The 27101-nt window shown below is 40.3% G+C and overlaps 1 protein-coding gene across 1 annotated transcript; it reads left to right on the forward strand.

Moving 5' to 3' along the window:
• The first annotated feature begins 21009 nt into the window (after positions 1-21009).
• On the forward strand, positions 21010-25931 carry ptmaa (prothymosin alpha a). The gene is made up of 5 exons (XM_052018399.1): positions 21010-21350; positions 23988-24056; positions 24145-24253; positions 24929-24993; positions 25365-25931. The coding sequence occupies exons 1-5, from the start codon at positions 21306-21308 to the stop codon at positions 25404-25406; spliced, it is 330 nt and encodes a 109-aa protein (XP_051874359.1). The 5' UTR covers positions 21010-21305; the 3' UTR covers positions 25407-25931.
• Positions 25932-27101: the final 1170 nt, after the last annotated feature.

Raw genomic sequence — 27101 nt, forward strand, 5'->3', positions numbered from 1 at the left:
CTTTCAATGAGTTGGCTCAACAGGCTGGCCAGGAGTAAAATAATAAAGTCAAATCTTAACCAACTGAACAAAGTTCATCATCATCCAACAAGTACTCTTATTTTGACCAAATCACACTAAGAGGAAAACTGATTGCTTAACATCGAGAAAGGTATTAAAGTTTTAGGAAGTGATAAGATTATCGCTTAGAAACTCAACCCTCTTATGTCTGCTTTTTATGTACACCCAATGTAAAATAAGTCTTTTACAACTTTCCTTTTGAAATATTGCCTATTGCAAATTGGGCCAGACATAGGATGTCGCAAATTCATCCCAAAGCAGGTGTCATGTTCCCATTGTACCAATAGAGATTGGTTAAAAAGGTCATGTCTACAACCTTTTTAAACTCCCTTCTTAAGTCAAGGAGTACATCACCCTGCATGTAGTGATTGCTATGTGATTTCAAGGATCTCCTCTGAGACCTTGTTTTATATTTCATAAATCCCCTCCAGTCATTTTAATGTATTAAAGATCTCATTATCACAGCCCCAAGCACAGGATATTGAGTCTGTGCATTGATAACTTCAGACCAATGCTGTGGATGCCTGCAGTGAATCGGAGTTAATTGTGGTGTGGGGCATGATCTGTCTTCTCCATGTATTGGAGTGGATATGTATCTGGATACATGTACAGTTGCTGATCCCCTTTCACCTTTGATTCCCCGATTGTGATTCCTTTCCTTCTCTTCCCCCGTTTTCAATCAACATGTCTGAGTTCCACAGTTATTTTGGTAACACCTGACCTAGCACTAGAGTAAAATGCAGTTGCCCATTTAGTCCACCAAAATTGTGTGAAATCCAGTTTCTGGGCCAATGGGCTGAAAAACCTCATTCCTGTTTCAATGACCAACCCCATTGGTCCACCTTCATGACATTGGGCTTTGTTCATGATCCTCTATTGAGATTTTACAATACAGATAGAAATAATGGATTTGTTTCCAATTTTATTATGATGTCTCACATTATCAAACACTCGTCTTGGTCACAACATTCCTTAAATGTAACCTATTTGCATAGCCATCATAAACATTCTGAAGCAAGTAAAGCCCTCTTTGCTGAGACTGCAGCAACATCTTCTTCCTTCATGAAGACTAATGTAACATATTCCATCAGTACCTCACCATGCCCTCTACCTCCCTGATCGGTGGCACCCCCTCTCTTCCAACTCTTTTCCTGCTCTCATGAGTGTAGAATATTTTTATGCTTGCTTCCAGTTTTTTCTCTTACCCTCTCTCTCACTCTCTCTGTGCATCTCTTTTTTTTCAACTTCCCCCCCTGAACTGTCTACAATCAGTCTGATTCTCACTTGCATACCAACTTGGCATCTGTCATATTCTCTTTCTTTTCTGTTCTATCTTACTATCTTTTTTGGTCATCCACAGAATTATGGCTTTAATTTCTTTCCCCTTGTCCCTCATGGAAACGTACCGAGACTGCTGCTGAAGCAGTGTCACCATAAAACTCTTCCAATGTACAATTACAGTTTTGATGGCCAAGCTTCAACTCCAATTTACCCAGGCCATATCTCTTCTCCTCCCATTGAAACTGGCTTTTCTTGAAGTGGTCTGTATCTTTTACCGTGGCTATTCCAAAGCTGATGATGTTCTGATCACTGTCTCCTGGATACTCCCTCATGGATGCTCCGCTTGGCCTGGCTCATTTCTCAGAATCAACTCCAGAAATACTGCCTTCATCATTAGAACAGAAACATACTGATCAAGAAATTTGTCCTGAAGAACTTCAGAGATTCTTCACTCATTTTGTCGCTTACATTATTTTTATCCCAGTTTATGTATTTGAAATCTCTCACTATTCCTACCATATGACTTTTGCACATCTCTGCAATTTGCATGCTATAAACCTTCTTACTAGTTGAAGGTTTATAGAAGAGCCCCAAGCACTGGAATCACACCTTTATTGTTTCTTAATTCTAAACCGATAGATTCTGTCATTTATTTGAGGACATCCTATTTCTCTGCCACTCTTATTCTTCTGCCACTCCTTACTTTCCCATTCTTTCTTGAACACCTTGTATCCAGGAATATTTGGAACCCATTCCTGTCACTTTTTCAGCCAACTCTCTGTTATTGCTAAATTGGCAGTGCTACTCTTGAAACTTGTTTAAAATGTTTTTTGCTTAAGTTCACTGTAAACCATCTTTGAAATTCCTATGCTCGACCCATTTAAACACTTTCAATTTCAATTTTTACACACTTTTCCTCCAAAACAACTGGTATCAGAATGGAATATGAACCAGAAAAATCTGCAAAAAGGAACAGAAAAGACTACAATTACTTATAATGCCTAAAAAAGATAGAGAAAACTCAGATGATGAGTCACAGACTGGGCATGATCGTGTTTGTGGATAAACCAGAGATGTTTTGCAAAGAGGCCAATCAACCTATATTTTCTCTGGAGGTTTTGTATCTTCAAATCACAGTACCTATTTTCAAGCAGCTTGAATAAAATAGCAAAGGAAGTGTTTACCTAGCTTGATAACTAGAGGAAGGAGTTTCACCAAAATAATCCACCAGTACAATGCAAACTAGATACCAACTTGACGGAGGGAAAACAATAAAATGTAACAAAAAAAAACACAAAAATAAGTACTAGAATCCTACTAATTACCCACAAGAGGAGGCCATCCAGCTCATTGAGTCCATGCTGGCTCATAGCAGAGCAATCCCATCAGTCCCAATCACCTTCCCTTTTCCCCTATAGCCCTGCAATTACTTCTTTCTCACAGAATGATCAACCCTATTCCTTTTGTTTTTTTTTTGCCATTTACCTACACCGAGGTAATTCACAACTTTGAGATGAGGGAGGAAACTGGAGTACCTTGTTGAAACACACGTGGTAACCCAGGTCAGGATTGGAAACAAGTCTCTGGAGCTGTGAAGCAGTAGCAACGCCATGCCACACTTTGCTAGCTAATGCTAATAATAACTAGAAATCATCAGCATAATATAACTGACCACTTCTAAGAGAGCTCAGAATTTGCTATTTTCTTGTGGGGCCAGATGAGAGAAATACATTGCACTTTTATTATGGGCTGCACCCAGAAAATGATTGGGAGGGAGGAAATGCAACCATATTAGTACATGTCACATGAATTTTATTACATTCTAACATGATTCTTATGTCTGGAAGCTGTGCTGATAATTTCAAATCTTAATATCCTTTTATGACCCCTCCTTTTCTTATATATTTCTACTGGAATGTAATTGCTCTTGAACAAGACCTTAGGAAATCATGTTTCCTCTAATTTCCCCAAAGCCAGTTGGATGGGAATAATCTTTTGAGCAAACATAATAATGGATGAGTAACCAGTTAACGCTCCAAGGATTTCATATCTATTTGTTAACATATAGATAACACGTTATTTAACAAATTGACTTAGTACATTGTTCTGTTGTTGAGAGTGCCCTCTATTGGCCATTATTACCTCCATAACAATGAGGGTTGTGCCCATTTCACCTTGCAATTAATCTTGATATAATATTGTGCAAAAGCTCAGAACCACAAATTCCAACTCCTTTTCACAATCAGATAAATTCAATGATGATTATTAAATGAAAATATCAAAATTAATTATTAAAGCTGATTTGATGTAACTTCTAAAGGGCAATGGCATTTTAGTCTTCACCAATTTACGTAGGGAGCTTTTTAATATTTTTAAACTTTTGGAGTTGGTTATGTTGCTAGGTTAAGAGAAAAACTGGTTAATGATCATTGTGAAAAATTTGAAATAATTGAAATAGCTACAAAAGCTCACGTTTATATGGTGTCTTTGATGTACAAGTGCATGTCAGAATCTTCAAGAAATGAAATCACACAAAAATAGGTGCTGATTCAAAGAAGCTGATATTAGAATGAATGACCAAATAACTTGACCATGTGGGTGGGCTTTCAAGGTGAGATAAAAGAGGATAAGAGATATTCCTATCCAGTCCATAAAGAGATAAAAAGGCCAAGGGAGAGAATTCCAGGATCTTAGGCCAGACATTGATATGTCGATTTGATAAAATACAAAATGGCTATCAGCAATTCATTCATTTTCTCCCAACTGCACTGCTCAAACAATTTAGCTAATTATTACCAAACCCGTTTCTTTGCCAGCAGGTCTTTTAGGAGAAGGCGGAATTAATTATTTATTGTCAGCTATGCATTTTCTTCTCTTATGGTGATCTGCAAATTCCATCTGTGCACATGAACATGAAAATGCATCAAGAAAATAAACCAGTATTTTACCAAAAACTGAAGAAAAAGAAATATTATCCTTTTCCACTAGTGCTTCTTCATTTGACTTACTGCAGCCTGGTTGCATCTCATTAATGGTGCATATGTTCTGCCTGTTCGGTTTCATACAACCTGTTCGGCTGTACTTTTAGAAACAAAACAATTAGCTCATGCATTTCATTCCCTTATCCCACCCCTTCAATTTGCTCCTGGGATATGGTGCCACAGTACCAGGCCCAAGTTGATATTCTTCAAACAGAAACAAAAAATAGTGTAAAGGCTCAGCGGGTCATGCAGCAGTTGTGGCAAGAATTAACAACATGAAATCAAGACAACAGGATATAACTAATGAATAACATTTACAATGGGACTAAACAAGTGGAAATGTGAAGGAACATGGAGAAGACATACAAAACATGCAAGTAGACTGACCTTTAAGTGACATGGGTGAGAAACAGGAGATGGTTAAACAACATTAACAGAAAGAATAGAAAGAAATAAACTGCTGATTAACAGAGAGAGGTTGAAACATGAAAATTTTGCAAAGTGAAGCAGGTTCCAGAGGCCCAAGTATCTGGTAGAAAATGAAAGGCATACTGACACTCGTGATACAGTCCACTTCTACTGGGATATGCCATTCCCCAAGCTCCACTCATTCCTTCTTTACTCGCCCCATTTGGGTTGGGAAATGATCTCCACACAGTTCCAGCCACCATCATGATTTTCTGAATGGAACCTGATAAATAAATTATTTGCACTTCTAATGTTAAGTACCAGAAAAAAGCACTTTAATTTATTATAAAGTCAATCCAAATAGTGATTGACCGGTTCCTGTCCCGTTGCCATTGCTCATTCCCTCTCCCCATTGAGGGGTGGGGTCATGAGGGTAAGGGGAATCGGAATGCACCATTTCAGCATGCTGGGGAATTATTGTGAATTATATTCCGCTCGCAAAGTTAAAAAATGTCCTCAGAAAAATGTTAAATCCTCTGGCTCAAATTTTAACTTAATATGTACTTTAAGGACATAAAATGGAGATTATTTAAAAAGGTATCTGGATTAAAGACTCTTTCAAAAATGCTATAGTCAAACTGAGAAGGGAATGGATTTCCCTGTGGTGAATTAATGCCTTAATCCACAGGCTAAGTTTAAAGGCACAAGTCACTTATAATAGGAAAGCAGGAGGGGGACAGGTGGTGAACCTCCTTGGGGAACTATTAACTTCATGGTAAATGAGAACTGTACAATTAACAGGAATTGAGTCTTTCTAATACATTGGGCTTGATATATCAAAAGGGTACATTAATTATATATTCTATGATTTGCACCTTATGTTGCAACAATCTGCCATTAAGCATATAGTATGTAATCCAGTGACTTAGTTTAATGTAAATAAAGTTCTGAGAAAAGCATGACTGCTTCAATCCCTATGTTCAAAGCCTATTTTGTGTGATTAAAAGGCAGCGGTCTTGCTCAACAAGGACACGTATAACATAAATGTTACCTGTTATGCACGTTACCTTGGTTATGTCTAACTGATCAAGGTACATTACTATTTTGGGCAAAGTGCCCACTGGTGCTCATCAAACAGCTCCTGGATTTACTCACTATAAACAGCTGGCGTTTAGTCTGACATTGATTTCAGGAATGTCCAAGGAGACTATCTTCCCTACAGGTCATCTCATCAGAACCTCAACCTTTGCCCTCAGTCTCCTTTTGTCCACAATCAGAAGGTTTTTCTGCCATTCTTATTTAGCTGAAAAATCGACCATTTGTATGTGTATTTTCCTTCCTATGTATAGCTTTCTTATCTTCTTCATATACTGGTTAACAATACAATCCTTAATTGCCTTTAATCTGTTTCCTTCAACCGTTTTTTTAAAAAAAGTGGTTAAGTTACTCCCATAGTTTTTATGTGTTGTAAGACCCAGGCATTTTCTTGGTGCTTGCAGGTATATGTCAAACATTTACTGCATGGTGCACTAATTACCATTTTAGTCATTGGTCCATCCCTTGGAAATTCTACAGTTCTCAAAGCCCAAGGAGCCACTGAATTGGCCTTACGTGAATTAAGGGCTTTCTTTCACAAGCTGCAGCGCAAAGGAAATCAATCAAGTCTAAGCTATGGTCAGATCTGGGACTACAAGGGGTGGGGGGGGGGGGTGGAGGGTGGGAAGAGGCCTGTTAGCGAGGATGAAAGCAAGGGATCAGAAAGGGGATTGAGAAGTGATTTGACCATCTGTGATGTGTGGTAGTGGGTTTGGATGTTGGCTTGTGATTGCCACTTGGGGAGGGTTGTTGGTCAGATGCCCAATGGCTGGGGGTAGGGTTATTGATTGAATGCTGGGGGAGTTGAATGACTGGTGAGATTGGGGTGGGGTCAAGTGATTGATGGTAGGAACTTGTTCTTGAACTGAAAAAAAACCTCATTCATCATGTGGTTGTAAAGCGGCACTAATCATGGTAGAAATGTAAGCAGTTAATTTCTGCATTCTCTGAGAATCCTTTTCAAGAAATAAACAAAATAATTCTCACCTTGCACACACTGGGGTTGACTTCTGTTTAGTTTATCCAGCGTCAATGGAGCAGTAAAGGTACGAAATTGATTGGTTGCTTGCCTTCCTGTTAACCCAATATTGAAAGAGTTCTTCTGTTTGGTGACCTAAGCAAATACCCATTTCAAGTAATAAGACCCTACTGAAGTGCAGTAATTTGCACATTAATGTAAACAGGAACTTCATTGCAGAGGTCATGCAAGCTACAGGCTGTTCTAATGGTATTGGTCTAAGACGACCAGCAGTTAGGTTTAGAGATGAGTTTGGAGGTGCAGTAATGCTTATCAGAACAAGCAAAAATAATCTGGGTTACCTCAGGTTCTCTCTCTCCCACAAAGACAACAGACGTAATATTAAAGACTTGTGTAACAGAATTAGCTACAATGCTGGCATCTACCCAACAATGTGGAAAATTGCCCAGGTATGTCTTCACAAAGGTCAGGACAAATCCAATCCAACTAATTACTACCTAATCAGTGTACTCTCAATCATTAGCAAAGTGACGGAAAGTGCTGTTGACGGTGCTATCAAATGGTTAGTTAATAACCTGCTCATCGATGCCCAGTTTGGGTTTTGCCAGGACGTCGCATCATAGCTTTGGTTCAAATGTGGATGAAATTTAAATTCCAGAGGGGAGGTGAGAGTGACTGACACTATAGTCAAGCTAGCATCTGCCTTGGTAAAACTGAGGTCAATGGCAAGAAAGATTTGGAGTCATACCTCACACAGAGGAAGATAGTTGTAGTCCATCATGCACCCCCAGGATATCACTGCAGGAGTTCTTCAGCACCACGGCCTTAGTCCAACCACGTCCAGCTGCTTCATCAATGACTTTCCTTCCAGCATAATATTAGAAGTGGAGATGTTGACACAATGTTGAATTCAATTTGCAACTCCTGAGGAAGTGAAGCAGTCCAAGCCTGCATGCCCAAGCCTGTATGCAGGAAAACCTAGACAACATTCAGGCATGGCCAGTTAAGTGACAAGTAATGTTTATGCCATAAAGATATCTGACCATGTCCATATCCAACAAGAAAGTATAAATGCCTACCCTTGACAGTCAACGGAATTACCATCGTCAGGTCCTCCAATATTAACATACAGGGGATGATCAGTGACTGGATATTCAAGTGAACAGGTTAGAGGGTCAGTTTCCTGTGACAAGTAATTCACATCCTGATACCCCAAAGTCTTTCCACGATCAACAAGTCTTATTGGGAGTATGATGGAAGATTTGCCACCTCACTAGATAAGTGCAGCTCCCATAACACTCATGAAACTTGAGACTATCCAGGACAAAGCAGCCTGCTTAATTGACACCTCATCCACCACCCTAAACATTCTTCTCCTTTCTCCCACTGCATTTCTCCATTTACAAAATGCACTGCAGGTAATCGCAGAAGATACTTCAATAGCACCTCCCAAAACAACAACCATTATGACAAAGAAGGTAAAAGGCTTCAGGCAAATGAAATGTCACCCACAGGTTCCCTTCTCTGGGATAGAACACCATCCTGACTTGGAAGCATGTTGTTGTTCTTTCATAGCGGCTGGGTCTAAATTCTGGAACTCCCTCTTCAACAACACCGTGGACATTCACCAGAGGAACTGCAGTGGTTAAAAAAGGCAGCTCACCACCAGCTTGAAGAACAAATAGGGTTGAATTATATCTGCTGGCCTTGCCAGAGATTCTCAGATCCTGAAAAATGAATGAAAAAAGTTGACCTCCCCAGATGTGCCTTGCAGCAGCTGTGTCAATCCAATAATGGTCAGGTTCAATCCAGTGATCTGATGCCTATTTGTCTCCTTGTAACTGACAGGTCCTATGTAATGAGCAAGGAGCCTGCCATCACCAACTCTATTTGGACAGATTTCTGGAGGTACGATTACTCTCCTCCAACTATTCTACTCACCTACAGAAAGTAAACAGACTCTGTTATCATTCTGAATGATGCTGGACTCAGAATCTTTTCTCCACTGAGACTTAAAATGAATTAAAAAAGTGTTCAAAAACAAATAAATAAAGCACAATTTTTAATCAACCTATGATTATTTTCCCATTAGATGCTTGTGGTATTGTCAGAGCTAAAACCTTTACTCCTGGAAATTCCTTGGCAGTCCTGGAAATTTGGCAACTCTATCAAAATCTCCTCTTTGCTTTGAGTAAACAATTGACTGTCACCCAGGAGTCATACTTAACTTATTGTTAGTTTATTAAGTAGTGCAGCAGGTCATTCTGCAAGGTGAAATTGCATTTAAAGCAGTAAACAGTTGCTGAAGCACTCCCCTGTTGTTGGGAGGAGTTTTTATGGGTGGTTTTGCAGCCACAGATGTTTTTCATTCAATAAGGCTTTCTGGAAAGTTGAATAAGAAACTGTTCATGGGATAGAAATTCATTTGTATTTACCATTCTTGAGGTGGGATATCCTGTCCCAGAAGTGAGTGCATAAAGTGGCTCCCACTACATTAGTTCAGAGACCCTCAGCAATCTCTGGCAGCCTCCTGACAGGAACACAATCCTTGTTAGTAAATTTCAAATGGCTTCTGTTGCTGAATTGGTACCCCTTTGAGAACTTGATGCCTGGGAACTTTTGATTCACTCATTCTTGTGCTCACTTAGAGAAGCACAGCATGAATAATCATCAATCAGGAGGAAGTAGTAAAACTTAAAGGGATATCACCAACATTGAGGCATGTCTAGGGATAGTATTTTTTGTTGACTTAGGAATTTTTGGAGCCATTTTCTGCCTGCATTGGCCAAGCTTAGGTAGTTTATAATGTAATTGAGTTGTTAAACAGCCAATCTAATGTGTGGGCATGCTGTGCTACTTCATTGGATGATGTGTGCTGAAAATGATGGGAGAGTTGTGGGAGTTTCACTGAGGCTGTCTAGTAATGGCAACAGTAGCATATTGCTGTGTAGTTCAACACAGAGGACAAAAGATGGCACATCAATTAGTTTTCTGTCCACCTGGTAATTAAGCAAGTGTTGGGTGCATTTTCACAGAGACTGCAGTGACCTTCTCCAATAGGCAGGCCCTCAGGATTGAGGATGACTTGCTTCCACTCCAGTTTTGTAGGTTCTGAGGTGACTAATAAGCCCAATGTGGGAACCGCAGACCTTTCCACAATGGGGCAGGAGGTGGCTTGTGGGGGTGGGGGTAGGTAGTTTACCAGGGTGTTGCACTCCTTCTGTCACTTATGCATCTTTCAATATACATCTGTTCCCACAATCAACCCAAAACTGTGAAGGGGCATTGACGGCAGTGGTAAATTTTGTTACCGATGACTGCCCGAATGCTCCTGCTCCAATCATGGGTGAGATGTTCCCAGGAGTCAGTGTGGATGTTGGATTTCTTCATGGAAACTTTGTGCACTTCTGTGAATCTTTCTCTATGTCTGCCTGGAATAGAGTTTCTGTTTTGGGAGTCTGATGACAGGCATGTGAATGATATGGCCAGCTCAACATAGCCGATTAAGAATAATTAGGGACTCAATGCTGAGGATGTTGGTCTGGGAGAGCAAGCTGACATTAGTTTGCTTATCCTTCCAGTGAAGTTGGAGCATTTTGCAGAAGGAGAGTTGATGGTATTTTTCCAGTGCCTTGAGATGCCTGCTATAGGTTGTTCAGGTCCCAGAAGCGCATAGTGAGCAGGCATCACTGTTGCCCAATGACCACGAGTTTTCTGCTCGATTTGAGGTCTTGATCTTCCAGCACCCTTTTCTTCAATCAAATAAAGGTTGTGGTGAACTTCATCACCAACATCTGCATTTGCTAAGAGGTTGCTCCTGAGATATGGAAACTGGTCCACATTTTCCAGAGTTTGATCATATACCTGTATTGTTGGAGGACAGAGTGATGCTGCGGAGGCGGGTTAGTGGAGAACCTCGGTCTTGCAGATGTTGGGTGCAATGCCCATCTTCTCGTATACATCTGTAAACAAGTCAACAACGTCTTGGAGCTCAGCCTCTCGGCATGTGAAAACACAAAGGTCATCTGCATAATACACCCACCACAACTGGTATTTTTGAAGAATATCTCGGCTTCTCTACTAAAAAGAATCAGGACTGGTTTTATGAGAATGACAAAGAAATTGAGGACCAAACAACTGCAAACATAAGACATTGCTGGATTGGAAGCTCTACCTTTATTCAATGGGGAAAAATGCTCTACAGGAACCTAAAGGCAAATGTCTAGCAGAAAATACAGGATGGACAAAGTGCAGCAACAACTTGAAATGTGTAGTTTCTTCAGCACTGAAAAAGCCATCTACAATCTAAACATCCAAGGCTCCAGCACACTGAAGTCATTAGGGACAAGAGAGTCTTGGGCTGTTGGAAAATAAACTTCAAGGTCCTCCTCAACTGTGACAATCTTTTAGGTGAGCTCCCTGAATTCCAGTACACAGTAAGTACCCTGCGGCTTAACTGGTAGCATTCTTGCATTTCAGTCAGGTTATGCACTCAAGTCTCACTTGAGAACAAAAATTCAGGCTGATATTCTAGTTGCTGGTGCACCACAAGATGTAACATTTTTCACTAGTGGTTTAACCAGGACACTGTGTACTCTTTTTGGTGCATGTCAAAGCCACCAAGAACAACAGGGGAAATGCATATCTAGCATTCCAGTCAATATTTAATCTTCCACAGCGTCAAATAAAATGTCCAGTCGTTATCATATTATGGTTTGTGGAACCTCACTAAATGGCACGGGCAAAATTACATAATTCAAAAATACTTTACTTGCTGCAGAGAGATTTCTGATATCCTAACATCATGGACAATGCTATATAAATGCAGAAACAAGAAACAGAAAATGCCAGAAACACTGAGCAGGTCAGGCAACTTCTGTGGAAAGTAAAACAGATATGAAAGGTTAACTTTGTTTCACTTTCCAAGGATGTTTGTTTAAGAGTTCCAGCACCTTTTTTTTTACTTTTACTTACTATTATAAATGCAGGTTTTCTTGTTATCACTCATATTTATATCTACTTTCAAACTGTAATGATGCCTTCATAATGGACTAGTCTCCAAACCACCCCCGTTTTCAATCCAGACCCAAGTTACAGGAGTGTTCCTTGGAGACGGGGAGTATATCTGGCTCATGACTCCTGCCAGAAACCTAGACACCTACATGCTCATTAAAAAATACATTAGTGTCCTAAAACAAAAGTACCTGAACCAACATAGCCCTGAGTGAGTCTCCTGATTTGTAGAAACTTGTTGCTTAGAATGCAACTATGCCAATCAGAGATGCCAAACCCTACAACTATGACAGGTAAAATAGTGCTTGAAAATGTTAAAGGGGGGGATGAAGAAGGAATGGCCGGCTGAACAATAGATCCATAAGGTAACAAATGAGTGAAAAATCAATTTTCTCAAGTAAATGTGCCACTCAGCATACCAATAGTGCCAACGTTTAAACAATTCTTTCTGCCCATCTTTGAAATTTGACCTGCACTGCCATCTCATTGGTCTTGCTCTTATACTGCTTCAAACTTGTAAACTTCTATCAATGCAAGACGAACCCGACTTCATGCACTGTCTGGACCAAATGTCTTTACCTGGGTCTCAACCCAAAATGTTGACTGTCCATTTCCCTCCACAGATGCTCCCTGTCCCGCTGAGTTCCTCCAGCATTTTGTTTTCTTACCTTCAGTAACATGGAAAGTGAAGTCATCCAAGTGCATTCCCTTCATGCTGGGCTGCTGTGCTCCTTCATGTATCTCAGGGCTCTCTCAAGATTATTGGAGAAGTCTGGGAGGCGAATGGCTGATAAACCAAGGAGCATTTCAGTCAGCTGTAGTGATCAACCTCAAGCAGCTGCAGGTGCAAACTGCTGAGTCTTGTTGTTGATTGAGATAGTATGGATCCTTGGACTCTGGGGAAAAACAGAGGTACTATGTGCAAGATTGTCTCGAGAACAGGTTTTCTGCTGTTCTGAGAAAGGCAACATCAGTCTTTTCCAATGGCATCAGCCAGTTTCTCAAAAAAACATATTAGAGCAGACACAAAAGCTCAATTGTTGTATATCCAATGGCTGCCATCTCTTGCCCTGTAGTTATTCAAATTTTATCAATGCTGGGCAACGGCACTTGCTTTCAGCCAGCCTTTACTCTGGAAACATGTCTCCTCTGACTGTCCAGCTCTATGCTTCAGCGTATTGTGAGCTGTGGCCAAAAGACCACGAATGGCATTGCACTAGATTATTTTTTTCTTTAGCTAATCATGAATTCCTCTTTCTCCTTCTCAATTCAGCAAGGAAACTGGAACCCCAAAATATTATCCTTTTTCTACCCTTTGCAAAGTAAAAGACCAGCTGGACCCAGAAGTAATGAACAAACTTGTTGTTATAGGGATGGAACAAAATGAAGAAGACTGTACAGGAAAATGCAATTTCTGCCAAAAAGGTAATTGATGAACAGATGAGCAATACTTCTACTTTATACAGAATATGTACTAACTTGTAAAGTTCAGAAGTTGGTAAGAACAGCTTAATTTAACACGTCATTTCAGAAACTGGCTATTTTATGGACAATCACTCACCTGCTGACTCCCCAAAGTGTTTCTACATACAAGGTAGATGTCATAAATGTGATAGAACATTCCCCATTTACCTGGATGGATGCAGCTGCAACAGCTCTTGAGAAGCTCAGCAACATTTACATCAAGAATATCTTGATTTGATCTGTCTTTTATTTCCTAGCCTGAACACTCAGTCCTCCATCACTAGTATATTATGGCTGCAGTGTATTGCAACCATTGTTCTTTTGCAGCAATGCTCAAACTCCACCTCCTCAAAAGTTGCTTAAGAATTATCTCCCAGCCCTATTACCCTTCTCCTTATTTCCCTGTCCCCCTGCAACTTATTCACTCACAAGCTCACGTTCTCTCACCTACAGTAAGGGGTAATTTATGGTAGCCAATTAACCCACTGGCACATCTTTAGGATGTGGGAGGAAACAAGAGTACCAGGTGGAAACTCACGTGCTCACAGGGAGAACAGGCACACAAACAGCACCTGATGTCAGGATCAAATTCAGGTTGTTGCAGCGGTAAGGCAGCAACACTAGCTGCTGCACCACTCTACAGCTGGGAAAAGGGTGTAGGATGGAAAGGAACACATCACCTTCACGCTCCTCCTCCATTTTCCACACCTGGACATATATCCTTTATTGATGCTGGATCAAAGTCCTTGAAATCTCTACATAGCAACACAGTGGGAGCATTCTTAGCGCATGGATTGCAATGGTTCAAGACATAATCCCACTTGTAACCAGAAAAGGGTAATAAATGCTGGATTTACAATGTGCATATCCCAGGATTAGCATTAAAATAGTATCACTTCAGTTCTTTTACCAGGAACATTCTTTGCCCATTTTTTTCCATTTATAGATTACTGGATGGGGATGCACATAAATTCAATATACTGTCTCAATATCCATAAAGAGCAAAGCAATAAAACTTTTATTCATAAATGCCTCAAACCAGAATTGTGCAGGCAGGGGATATGGTGGAAATTATCTAAGGATTCAGATGGGGATCAGGTAGTTTGGATGAGGAGGTTGATGTTCAGAATGTAATGGGCCTTGCAACATTTTGAGATCTTACTTCTGCATTAAAAGAGAACTTGGCTTAATTTATACGATGAAAGTGATAGCAAATTAGAGTCAGTTCTCAATAGAGCAAGTCTCACTGTCACACAAGTTAATATGGCAGTTGACTGAGGCATCAAAAGACCTCATTTTCACCCAGATTACTTCAGTTTTGAGACACTGGAAGTCTTTGAGGATATTACTGAGCATCTTTGATACTAGAGTGATGTTTATTCAAAACCATGAATTAGCTAAACAATGTACTTGATGTAACTCACACACCATGGCATGGGGGGGGGGGGGGGGGGGGGGGTCCATGTTAACTACAACTTACAGCTTACCAAATCAGTCTTACTTGGAAACTTGCTTGGAAAGAGGCAAGTGGTCAGCTTTTCCCTTTCTGCTTTTCCTCTCCCCCTGCCTTACAAAAATTGAATTGAGTCTCTCAACAATGGGAGATTGCTTCATACATTATGTCAGACAATACAGGAACTTCTAACTTGAATGAAAGTTTCTGATGAGAATAGCACCAGGGATGTTATTATTTTTGCCATTAGCAAAAGCACTCAGAGATTAATCTGATTTATGAAAAGCCTATATTAATTCACACACCTCATAAAATATACTTTTATGTAAGCTTACCGCTTTATCTATCTGCGTTCTGAGAGAAGCCTACTTTTGTTGACACATGCAGGATTAGTGTCCAACACACACATTAAAGGGTCTTACTATTAAAATTCCCATGTTATTGTCTCACTTAACTAGCTATGGGACAGTAAGGTCGTGCTTTGGATTGGAGAGAATCTGAGGAATGGACTACAGGTCCTTCCCAACTTACGAATGCCCGACTTATTTATAGTTTGTACATACGAATGATGGTTTTGGAGACTGGGATTATGGATTTGCTGGTGGCAGTGGGGCTGCAGGCATCTTCTGCTGTGTGGGAACTCAGTTCGTGATTGCACTTCCAGCTTGTGAACTGTTTGGGTTACGAAGAGTTCACAGGAAGAGAACCCTGCCTTAACTTGGGGACAGCCTGTAGTAGCATCAAGTCTAAGAGACTATCTTTTGATTGTCCAAACTTCAAAACAGCACTCTACCATACAAGACTGATGGACCATGCTCCCATTCAATACTGCTGAGCTCTTCATGCGATGGCTTGACCTCTTGCTGGATTCCAGAATTCCAGTCTTCATACTTTCATCATCATCCACTAAATCTACTCTTTAAAACATTTGCAGATCATACCCCCCTGGATTATATTACCAGTACTTTCAGACCCCAGGACTGCTTCCAAAATGCCTTGAATAGGTGCTGTCACTGTCCAAAGGATCTTCCAGAAGATACTTGCAATAATTCACATGAAGGACTTTAAACTGAAACCCCGAGTAACCGAGTTTGATAATTGGAGACACAGGGCAGTGATAAATGATAAGCACTTTGACTGATATCTGGTTGATAATCTTATGTCAGAACAACAGCCTTAACACAGTTTATCATCACAAGGTGTTTCACAGGAGTATTATTAGACAAATTTCAGTATTTTTTTTAATGAGAAATTAAAAACTGTAAAAGAACAAAAGGATTAGGGGTCAGATATTCCCTCATCACTAAATGATGGCATGAATGCAAGAAAAAACAAAGAATATTAGCCTTTAGTTTAAAATACTTTGAACATAAAGGCAAGCAAATTATACAGACCTATGAAACATGTTATGTAGAATATTGTGTTAGAAAATTTTAGAAAGGATACATTAGTCTTTAAATGGGTATATGGAAGGAATACTTGAAAGGTACCAGGCCTTAAGGGGTAGAATTGTCCAACATGTCTTCATAATTTGGGCTGTGTTCCTCAGAGAATGGAAGATTAAAGGATGTCCTGAGGTGTTTAAAAAGTGCCAGAAAATTATTACAGTTGACACAGAGAAGCTATTTCCTCTGATGGGAAATTCCAAAACAGAAGGGTACAATGTTAAAATTAGAACAAGCCTATTCAGAAGTGAATGAGGAAGCGTATATTCACAGTGAGGGGAGAGAAAATGTGGAATTACTTCAGGGAAAGGACAGTGAATTCTCAACCAATTGAAATTTCAAGACTGAGATTAATAGATTATTTTTATTAGGTAAGGATACCAGGAGAATGTATCAGAGCTAGGTAAATGATATTGAGGACAATTAGCTCAATCAAATCATATTGCAGAAAAGGTTTGTGGAATATCTCTTTCCCAATTATCTGTATCCAGTGATTTCAAATCCAAGGACCGATCCAGGTGACCAATGTTCACCAAAACAGCTCATTAACCTGTGTACATACAAGGCATTTCACAGAAACATTAGCCGGCAGATGTTTACCAGGCAGAATGATAGCAAGACAGTGAGGTTTTGGGAGGGATCTGCTAAACTTAAGGCCTAAACAGCTGAAAACAAAATTGACAATGATGGTGTCAAGGAAATTTTTAAATGCAGATGGTAAAATCCACAGAGTTCCTATATGATTGTAGGGCAAAAGGGTTGGTTATAGAAGACTTAGGGAGGGGAGAGGCTACAGAAGTATTTCTAGTCTTGAGTCCAATGTGGATCAGGGATCATAGGGTCAAAAGGAAAACAAGAGTTGGTGCATAGTAAAATATGAGCATCAGAGTTTTGGATTAATTTACATTTCCAGGAGATGAAGATGCTGGCTTCGGTCTTCCCAATACTTAGTTGGAAATTTCTCTTATTCAAAAAAACAGTGTGGCAAATATGAAAGACAACAGCGAGGTAAAGACGTACGCTGCTAGTCTGTGGAATCTGACATGGTTACGCATGGATGTCGGTTTGCAATGGGAATTAAGAGAGGCTAAGAGTGGATCTTCAGAGTTAACGGAAGAGCAGTATATTGGGAAGCCATTTCAGATTGTCTGGAATGAGATGGGTACTTGAAGGTTGGCATGGACAGGGTGGACCGAAGGGCCTATTTCTGTCCTGTATGACTATGAAATATGGGTAGCCCCAATCAGCAGGACAATGAAGAACTAACAGAGTTGGATAATCTATTCAACAGTGTCAACAATTGCAGACAGGTTAAGAAAGACAAGGAATGATAGGGCACTAAAATCAGTGTGGTGTAGGATTTGATTTGGGCCTTTGATAGTGGCTGTATCAATTCTCCAAAGGGAATGAAAACCTGATTGGAAATGCTCCAATATGGAATTGTGTGAAAATATTCAAAGATCTGAAAGGCTGCAGAAAATTCAAGGGATTTAGAATGGAAAAGGTGTTGGGAGACTGGCTAATTGTTTTATTGTCAATAGGGTAAACAGTGGACTTTTGAACAGGATGATGATAATGGATTTGATGTGATGGTCTCAAGGGCCAGAGGGAACATTTTACAAAAATTGGGTGGTATGGAGGCCAGGAAGAGAAAGTACAAAACCAACAATTTTGTGGGAATAAAACAGAGAGAAAGTAGGTCTCAGAACAATGTCTTTATATAGCATCTTTAATACATTAAAGATCCCAAGATGCATTGAGTATTTCTAAATAAAATCTTCCACCAATTCACAATAGGAAAGGTGGGTTTTTAAAAGGAGGAAATTGATGTCACTATCTAAAGATGTCTAGGGAGGGAATTTAAGAGTTTGGAGCGGTGGTACTTAAAAAACTTAGCCATCATTGATGGAACAATAAAACTGAGGATGCTCAAGAGGCCATAATTGGAAGAGAGCAAATATTTGGGAAGACCAGATTACAGAGATAAAAATGGGGCAAGGTAAAAGACAGATTTGAAATCATGATAAAGAGCCTCAAGAGAGAGACATAACTGGAATCCATTGAAAGCTAATGAGCATTGGAGCCAGGAATTATCAGGATTTAGTGTATGTCAGAACATGGACAAGAGTGTTTTGAAAGATCTCAAGTTTTGCACAGATACAAGAATAGAGAGCAGCCAAGGATTGGTTGAAATAGTCAAGTTACCAAAGGCTTGGATGAGGCTTTCAGCATCAGGCAAATTAAGATAAAGGTGGACTCATGCAATGTCACACGGGTTTTTAAAAGGGAAGCTGCAAGAAATTTAGTAACAGACAGCTCAAGTCAGAAATGAAATGGTATAATGCTATTTGGTTATGTTATTGCCCAAGTAATCAAGAGGCTTGAACTAATGATTTAAAGACACGTTCAACTTGCTGTATTGGGGAATTTGAATTCAGTTATTTAAATAAGATCTGAAATCAAATATGGTACTTTGAAATCGTTAGATTCCTCTTAGGGATTGCGATGTCCAGCACTGTGATCGATTATTAACTGCTTTCTGAAATGGCACTTGGCTGTACTAAACTTATGATAAGAATAAAATCATATGAATCAACCCCATCATTGCTGCAGAGACCACACTATCACAAAAGACACCCCCACTCACTAAAATAATGAGGTGCCTGGTCATAGTAATGCTGTCAAGTGTAAGGGGCTCCCCTGTAACAAGTAGTCATTGCCTTGAACTTAAGTGAGAAATAATAGACATAACACATTAGCTCATGCCTGAATGTTGTTTAGGTCTGGTCACATTCATTATTTGAAAAATTGTGAATGGAATTTACTAAATTCTAATCCATTATGTTGGGAGAGCCATCAGTGAAACTCCTGAAGGTTGTTGGTTATACAATGCTGCCTCTGGAACCTCTGCTGCAATGACCAATCTTCTTAAGTGTTAAATACGACTCAAGCCAGTGAAGAGTTTTCCTTTGAGTCACTAGGCTCCTGGATGTTATACTTAGTCAAATCCTGCCTTGTGTGGTAATTCCCACACGACAGCAAAGGCAAAGGCTATAGCATTTGTAACCCTCTTTCACACCAAAAGGCAATGTGAAAGTAACTCTCTCTGACACCAACAATGGCACCAAATTCAATGGGGATTAGGTCAAAAAGTCTTGAGATTAACTCAAAGAAAGATTGTTGTTGTAGTTAGAGGCCAGTTTTCTCTGACTCTGTAAATTGCTGCCAGGGGTCCACAGGAACTCCTAGTCTCAAGTTCAATTATTTTATTATTAATCTTCTCCCAATTATAACATTAGAAATGGGGTGCTTGCTGATTATTCCAGTGTTCTAATAGCATCTCCTCAGATAATGAAGCCATCTTTGACCACATACACAGAACATGGACAACATTCAGACTTGGGTGGAAAGTGACAAATAACATCTACCAAACACGTTGCAGGCAAGGGCCTCCTCTACCAATATAGCAACATCTTGACATTCGTCTGCTTTATCTATGTTGAATTCCCACTTATCAACATCCTGGGGAGGGAATGAGGGTGGTCTCCTTAGATGGACAAGTTAATGTTATGCCCACAAAAATAGGTGGGAGTCTGGAGCAACAAACAGTCTGCTGGACAAACTCAGCAGGCTGAGCAGCAACTCTGGGAGGAAAGGAATTGTCAATATTTCAAGTCAAAACCCTGCATCAGGACTCTTGTGACTCCATAGGTCAGAATCTGGATAGGTTGTGGCAAAAAACTAATCTGAATCTGCTAAGCAATTCTACAATTTAAAATGCCCACCAGAACCATGGCAAAATACTGTCCGACTTCCTGGCTGTGTGCAGCACCACCAGTCTGGTCAAAGCAGTCCACTACATTACTGCCTTAATATGCCACATTTTAAATGCATTGTAATAACTTCCTACTAAGTATATAGGAACACTAACACCTTACAAGTGGCCCTGCGAGTCATAAACATATCAACTTGGAACTACAACATTGTCCTTTCAACATCGCTGGGTCAAAATCCTGCAATTCCCTAACAATACTGTAGGTACGTTTTCACCACAAAGACTGCAATGAGCCAACTTGGTGGCTCATCAACACCCCTTCAAGGACCATTAAGGAGGCACTACATGCTTGCATGACCAGGGACACACATCGCCAGGCATCAATAGAACACAGTTGCGAACTGCCCTTCCCACTTGGAATTAGGGGGGAATAATCAGGAATGCGCTCTTTGAGTGAGCTATGCATTTCTGAGATCGTTATTCGTGTTCAACAAAGACTAAAACTGGCGATAGCGGAGAGCGCTGGATAACAATACTACTTTCAGTAGCCTATTTTCATTTGACCCTTGGAGCCAACCTAGGAGCGCTGAAGGTAAAAGCAGGGCAGCAATCCCTCAAAGAGCCACAACACCGTCCGTATGTTGCGAATCACCACCAGGCTGCCAGAGCAGATGACTCAAACTGATGGGCAACGACCCTGACCAATCACAGCCCACTGACGTCACATAGGCGTTTTATTAATAAGTATAACATAATTCCACCAATGAGCAGGAAGAAGGCGGGGCTCCAGCAAACCCCCGCCCCCCTCCGACCAATCGACCAATCACAACGTGCCGACACCCAAATGGAGGCGTATAGGGACAATACCATCCTTGCGAATCCAAACAAAGAAGCATTGAAATTGATTCCATATTTCCATTTGCTGATTATTTTCTGCAGACCCGAGTCATCATTTCCTTCGCGAACAATAGAAATGCGCACACCCACCCCCCGAATCGGAACCGGTCGGCGAGCTTTATATAAATTGACCAACCAAGAGAACCGGCTCTCCTCGGGCGTTCGCCCAATGGCGGGGCGGGGTGGCGGTCACGTGACTTTAAACCGGGAGCCGTGACGCGGTGGCCGTGTAAATGCGCGAGCCGCGGCGGCGAGCCCCTCATTCTGTGCGCGAGCCATATTTGCATTGTTTGCCGAGCCCCAGCGGCGGCGGGAAGCAGGAGCGGCGGCGGCGGGGGCAGCAGCAGGCGCTCAGTCCGTGCCACAAGCTACAGACTCCGCTTCTCAACTCTCTCTCTTTTTGTGTGTGTGTGTGCGTGTGTTACTTCTAAAGCGCGCCTTCGCCGCCGGCATCATGTCAGAAAGCAAAGTAGAAAAGAGTGTCGAGCGATCCCCGAAGGTAACAGCGCGCCCGTGTTCTGTTTTCTTTTCCGGCGAAAATCCATTCAGTTCGGCGGAGCGGTCTTTTTTTTTAAAAAGTAGCAAAAATGCAACAAACGGCATATTGATACATTTTGGAAGGAGTAAGCGTGTGTTCTTTGTGACCAGGCGGCAATGCTTTGAGAGGTGATACAGATTCTGAAATCCACTTCCAAAAAAAAAACTAAATGGAAGATTACCCTTTTTAAAAAAAGGTTGAGTTGCGAAGTCTAAGAAGTGTCGAATGTGCCAGATACTTGTGAAAGTTGGCGTTTGGTTCACTGGACTGCTTCTATGAAAAAAACATTAAAAGCTCCGCTTTTCCCTTTTGAAGGGCGGAATGCTGTTGTACAGAAAGTTCTGCATTTTGTCTCGGAATGGAAAAGCAGCTCGGGGGTCAGTGTGGATGTTAAGGCATGAAAGTCAAGTTTCCTAAGCTGCTGTCGGCGGACATTAGCTCACTTTGGTTTGGAAGCCGACCTTTATTGTTCCTTTAATCGAGTTGCGTTGCGAGGGTCGACCCTCGTTCCCTCTCACTATGTGAATCTGGTAATAAATCATACTACAAAAGGCGATCGCGCCTTTTTTTAAAGCATAAGAGGATTCTCTCCGGATCGGTAGCTGTTTAATGCGCGTATCTGGCTGTATCTATTCGGAGACAGTTGAATTGTAGCAACATCAAAGGGTCACGCAGTTCGGGAGTCTGCGGCTAGGTGCGGAGCGCGCATTTCACATGCGGGTTACCATGTTTGTGTATAGATTTCTGTTAAATAGCCTTATTTCCCGCCACTGTCAGTCCTTCACCCCCCCCCCCCCTCCCCGTTTGAAGAAGTGCAGGTGCTGGCACCACCGTTGAAGTTGTGCATTGTTGTTTAGATGTCGAGAACGCGCCGCCCGGGTTCGGCATCGCTGCTCCTGACTTCATTAGGGGCTCATCCACTAGATCAGCATTAATGTATGGTAGCAAAACACGGGGGAGGAGGGGGTGGAGCGAAAGGGGGTATGGTTGGTTTAAAACTATCCTCATATTTTCTGATTTGCCTAAATAGTGACTTCAGATAACGTTTACGTAAGATCAGATGAGGATTGTTGACTTTTTTTTAACGTGTCTCCTAGTTTTTGCGATATGCTGAGCAAATAAATCGATCGGGTTGAGGTCCCTCCTGCTTTTCCTCAAATGTCGATCTAATATCCATTTTTGTTTTTGAAAGGTGGTTGTTTTGGTGAAAATGTCTTAGTTAAGGAGTTACTTGAACCTTGATATTTCAAATTTTGATAATTTTAAAAAAAATCTCCCGCCTCTCCGCAGAAGGTTTATTCTACCGGACTGGGTTTGTGGGCAGGATTTAGCCGCGCAATGGGCTACGAGTTCAGTGATTCGAAGTATTTTTGTTTTTTTTTCTCTTTCTACTTGACATTTATCTGATGAAAATAGTCGGTTTGGAGTGTGGAAGCCGGAGCTTTACTTCCGCCTCTGAAACCGGTTACATCGCGCTCTCTGTGATCTATAACTGATCGACCAGTTTAAAAGGTGACTGACCTTGGCTGCCTTTTTATATTTGGGTTCTGTATAATTTTGTGCAATTGAGCCGATTATATACCAGCTTCTTAAATGGAGGACAATTCACTTTGATCCCATGATTGATCTTTCGAGGAGAAAGGAAAGGGGCGGGAGAATGTCGGATCGTGAAAAGGTTGGCCTTGGGGATAATGACAGCTATAAACGGATTAGGAGATAAAGATTAGGAAACAATTTAATAAGTTGGGCGAGGATCGATCAGATCGAGAGATGCAATGAAAAGTGATGACATATTTAGAAGTCCCAATAAGAAGTATCCCGGGGTGGGGGGAGAGATTGATTTTCGAAGTTGTCTTTATGGAGTTAAAATTTTAGTATGAAATTTATTTTCCAGTACATATTTGTTATTGGATGGGGTAATCGTTTCTTTGTTCAGATAGATCATTGCAATTTACTTTTTACGCTCTCGTCTGATGTAGAAGGATGCAATCTACGTATTGCAATCCCTCGGTCCGCAATGTAACTCAGCGTGCATGAAAAGCGGAGTAATTTGCAGATCTGTTGCGCTTGAGCGGGTCGCGATTTAGACATCCGAGGTGAAGCTGTTTGTGATGGCGGAGAAGTGTTGAGAGAAAGGTGGATGTGTGCTATTTCTGGCGATTTACGCGTGTAGGTGGTGCGTGCTGAGCACGCTGAGAGTTTGTAGTCCATTTGCCCCTGTGGGGTTACTAAACAATAAGGCAGCGCCACGCTATGGAACTACCATTCCCAAAATGCCCCGTTGTTTCCAATCATCCAGATTTAAGCGGGACGGGCGGAGACACCTCATGATACCAGTGGGCTGGGCGGCGCCGACTGCTGGAGCCAATGCATACAGGCGGAGAAGATGTAATTTGACGTCCATTTACTTGGGTATACTGGTGGGCGATTTTTTAAAGAAAGTCCCAATCGGTTGAAGATTTTTTTGTAGCTTGTGCGCACAGATATCAAGAATTGCAAACACCAAGGTGAAAGGCGGGAGTGAGGAATTAGGAACATTTTCTTTTGTTAACAACGCACTTGTGCATTGTTGAAAAATGTTATGGTTTCCTTTTAAAGGATCTGAAGAAAACTCAAGAAGTGGAGCCTGAGAATGGCAAAGGTGACGCACCAGCCAACGGAAATGCTGTAAGTTGCTAAACTAGTTTGCTATCGAGTTTTCTGTTGGACTAAATCCTGGTTAATTATTACAATGTAGTTTTTGTTTTTTTTTTAGGAGAATGAAGAAAATGGAGAACAAGAAGTTGAAGAGAATGCAGATGAGGTAGAAGATGAAGAAAGCGAAGATGTTGGTGAAGATGATGAAGAGGAAGAGGATGAAGAAGGTAACTTCGTTCTGGTGTTTTTGCAGATTAATAAAGTTTCTGGATCTAGAAAACTAATATAAGTAATCTTCAAATGATATGGGTAAAATAAAACAACTAGCTGTCTTGAGTTAATGTAGTTTAAAATGCCTGGAGTTTTTTTAAGTATGTTTGCTAAATCCTTGTTCTCCATTTGTTGAGACTGCTTTTTTTTAAAGAAGGTGCATTTCCAGTTTAGTTCCCACATTTTATGAAATGATTGTATAATAGGGAGTATAATGGTAGCATATTTGAGTCCTTTGTATCAACTGATGTGCATTAGCTCAGTTTTTGTTCCCATGTTACTTTTCTTTCACAGTGACACTACTGGCCATTTGGGGAATGGCACAGATGATTTCAAATTCTCCATTTGGTGTAATACCTTGAATGGCCTGTGGTCTTGCATTAGGCAATTTTCTATTTATTGCGACTTTTTGTTTGTTCTTCAGAAATGAGAAATATTATCAACAAGGTGCACAACTATCCCTTGATGTATGTTGGTCACTTAATGAAGGTTTTCTTCACGCACTTTGTGGAAATGGCTAATGAATGATCTGCTATTCTGAATGCACTGATCATGAGGGGAGGGGGGAAGATTTCTTTGCAGCTGCCTTTTGGTTTCTGTGCATTGTTGAAATCATGGATTATTTCTCCTAGATGAGGAGGGTGATGAAGATGAATGTGAGGGTGCTGCAGAGAAACGAGTGGCTGAAGATGAAGAGGTAGGTAGTTCTGATATACCTACTTGTTTTACTGAGCAGCATGTACAATTATTGAAATTAGTGGTTTCTTTTATTGTCTGACTTTTCAGTTGTGTTTCTAACAGAGACCAAAGTAGTAAATAATTTTACTACTTTTGGATATCTGTACAAAGAACCCAGAACTGTGATACTGACCTGGGGTATATTCTAAGTTAACATTATATAGAGTTCTGCATTCAAAAATACTGGAACTATTGGCAAAATTATAGAACTTTCTTTTCGGTTAGTATGTATAAGTAATGGCTAAAGCAAAAAAAGTCACTTTTGTAATTAAGTTGTAATGATGTCCATCAAGGTAACAATCATTATTTAATGTTTTTCAACTCCCATAGGATGATGTTGCAAAGAAGAAGCAGAAAACAGATGATGAATAAACTGTACTTTCTTCCACATTTCCCCTTTTTTTTTTCTTGTTGGAAAAACTTGGTCATCATCACTAAGTAGAGTGTACACCAGTGCAAGTCAACAGCAGAATTTTTAAATAAAATTACTAAGACTTCATTGCCCTACTTCTTTCTTAAAATCCTAAAGGAGAATTTGTTTGTATTTTTATTTACATTTTATATTTTTGTACATATGGTTAGAGGTCAGCCAATTTAAACATTGACCTCTGGTGACCAAACAGGGCTTTGAAGGTCTTCTGTAAAACAGACTTTACTGGTGGTTTGACCATGTCTTGGCCACATTATCATAAAGGTAACCTGTAAAAAATAAAAACACAAAATTAATTTGATCATTCCAATAACTGTGTATGTACTTTAGCTGTACAATAAGTAGTTGGTTTGTATGAGGTGGAAAGGCCAAAGATCAAGGTTTTTTGTCTGAAATACTGTCCATTGTGGCCTGTTGTATGTGTGAAACAGTTTGTTGTCCAATAAACCGGAATTTTATTTTGCTGAGTTTTTCTGATGAATTGACTCCTTGAGATTTTTTAACTTGTATAACAAAATGTTTCTCTCGCACTAATGAACTGAAAGCCAATGAACTCTATCATCAGTCGGAGCACTGCAAACAGTGGCAGCCATCTTCAGCACTGAAATCAGAGCTATTCTGAGATGAAATGTTAAGTAAATACAGCCATTAATGCTCAAATAAAGTGATGGTGGACATAAATTCAAAACATGTTTGACTATTTTCAGGTAGTTAGATTCATATATACAACACAATTTGATAAGTTGTCTGCATTTGGAGAGTTATTTTAAGGTGGTAAGTAGCATATTTATTCCATGTTACAGAATGCAGAAGAATCCAAGTTTATGTTCTTCCCTTTTTGGAACCTAATGTGTATTACCCCTTTGGAAATATTTGTAGTCCATCAAGATATTTTATTTGTAACTGATTTTGGAGATGTTCCATTTTAGTGTAATATCTTGCCACGCTGAATGGGTAGAGGAAGAAAAGAAAATTGGATTAAATAACAGGATGACATGACATAATCCATTTTTAATACACTCAAATCCTATTAATGAACCAATAAATATTTGGTACCTCTAATACTCCCAGTTGAAGAATATGGTCTTTGAGGAAATAAACAGATTGGAAAAACTTTTTTTAAAGATACAACTATTGTCCATCTTGCTCTATGTTTTAAATTGGTGCTAGAACTGACCTTTGCCCTTAAGCTATACATTTGCCACATTTTCAATTGTTCTTCAATTTCCAGCTAATTCTAGCATAAATTATATTCAACTAACATTTCGTCAAGTATGAATGTGTGACTTGCCATTTGTAATGTCCTGTTGGAAAATGGACACTTAGATTTCTCTGTCCCTCTTTCCTTCCCCCTCCCTCAAAAAAAAACAAATCCAAAAGTCAATCAATGTCATTTCATTGCTGGTTTAAGGCTTCTCTTGATGTATTTTTAATGTTGTTTCTTGTTTGTTAGGACATGGAGGCCATTCAGCCCATTGAGTCTATGCTTGCATCTCTGTGGTCCCATCAGTCCCATTCCCCACTTCCCTTTATTTTCGCACGTGCCCATAGACTTGCCTTGCTTTTCCTGTCACTCACTTACATTTGTTATTTTATAGAGGCCAACTAACCTATCCGCATATATTTGGGGGGGGGGT

The sequence above is a fragment of the Pristis pectinata genome, chromosome 6 (genome assembly GCF_009764475.1).
Source record: "Pristis pectinata isolate sPriPec2 chromosome 6, sPriPec2.1.pri, whole genome shotgun sequence".
In the NCBI taxonomy this organism is placed as follows: domain Eukaryota; kingdom Metazoa; phylum Chordata; class Chondrichthyes; order Rhinopristiformes; family Pristidae; genus Pristis; species Pristis pectinata.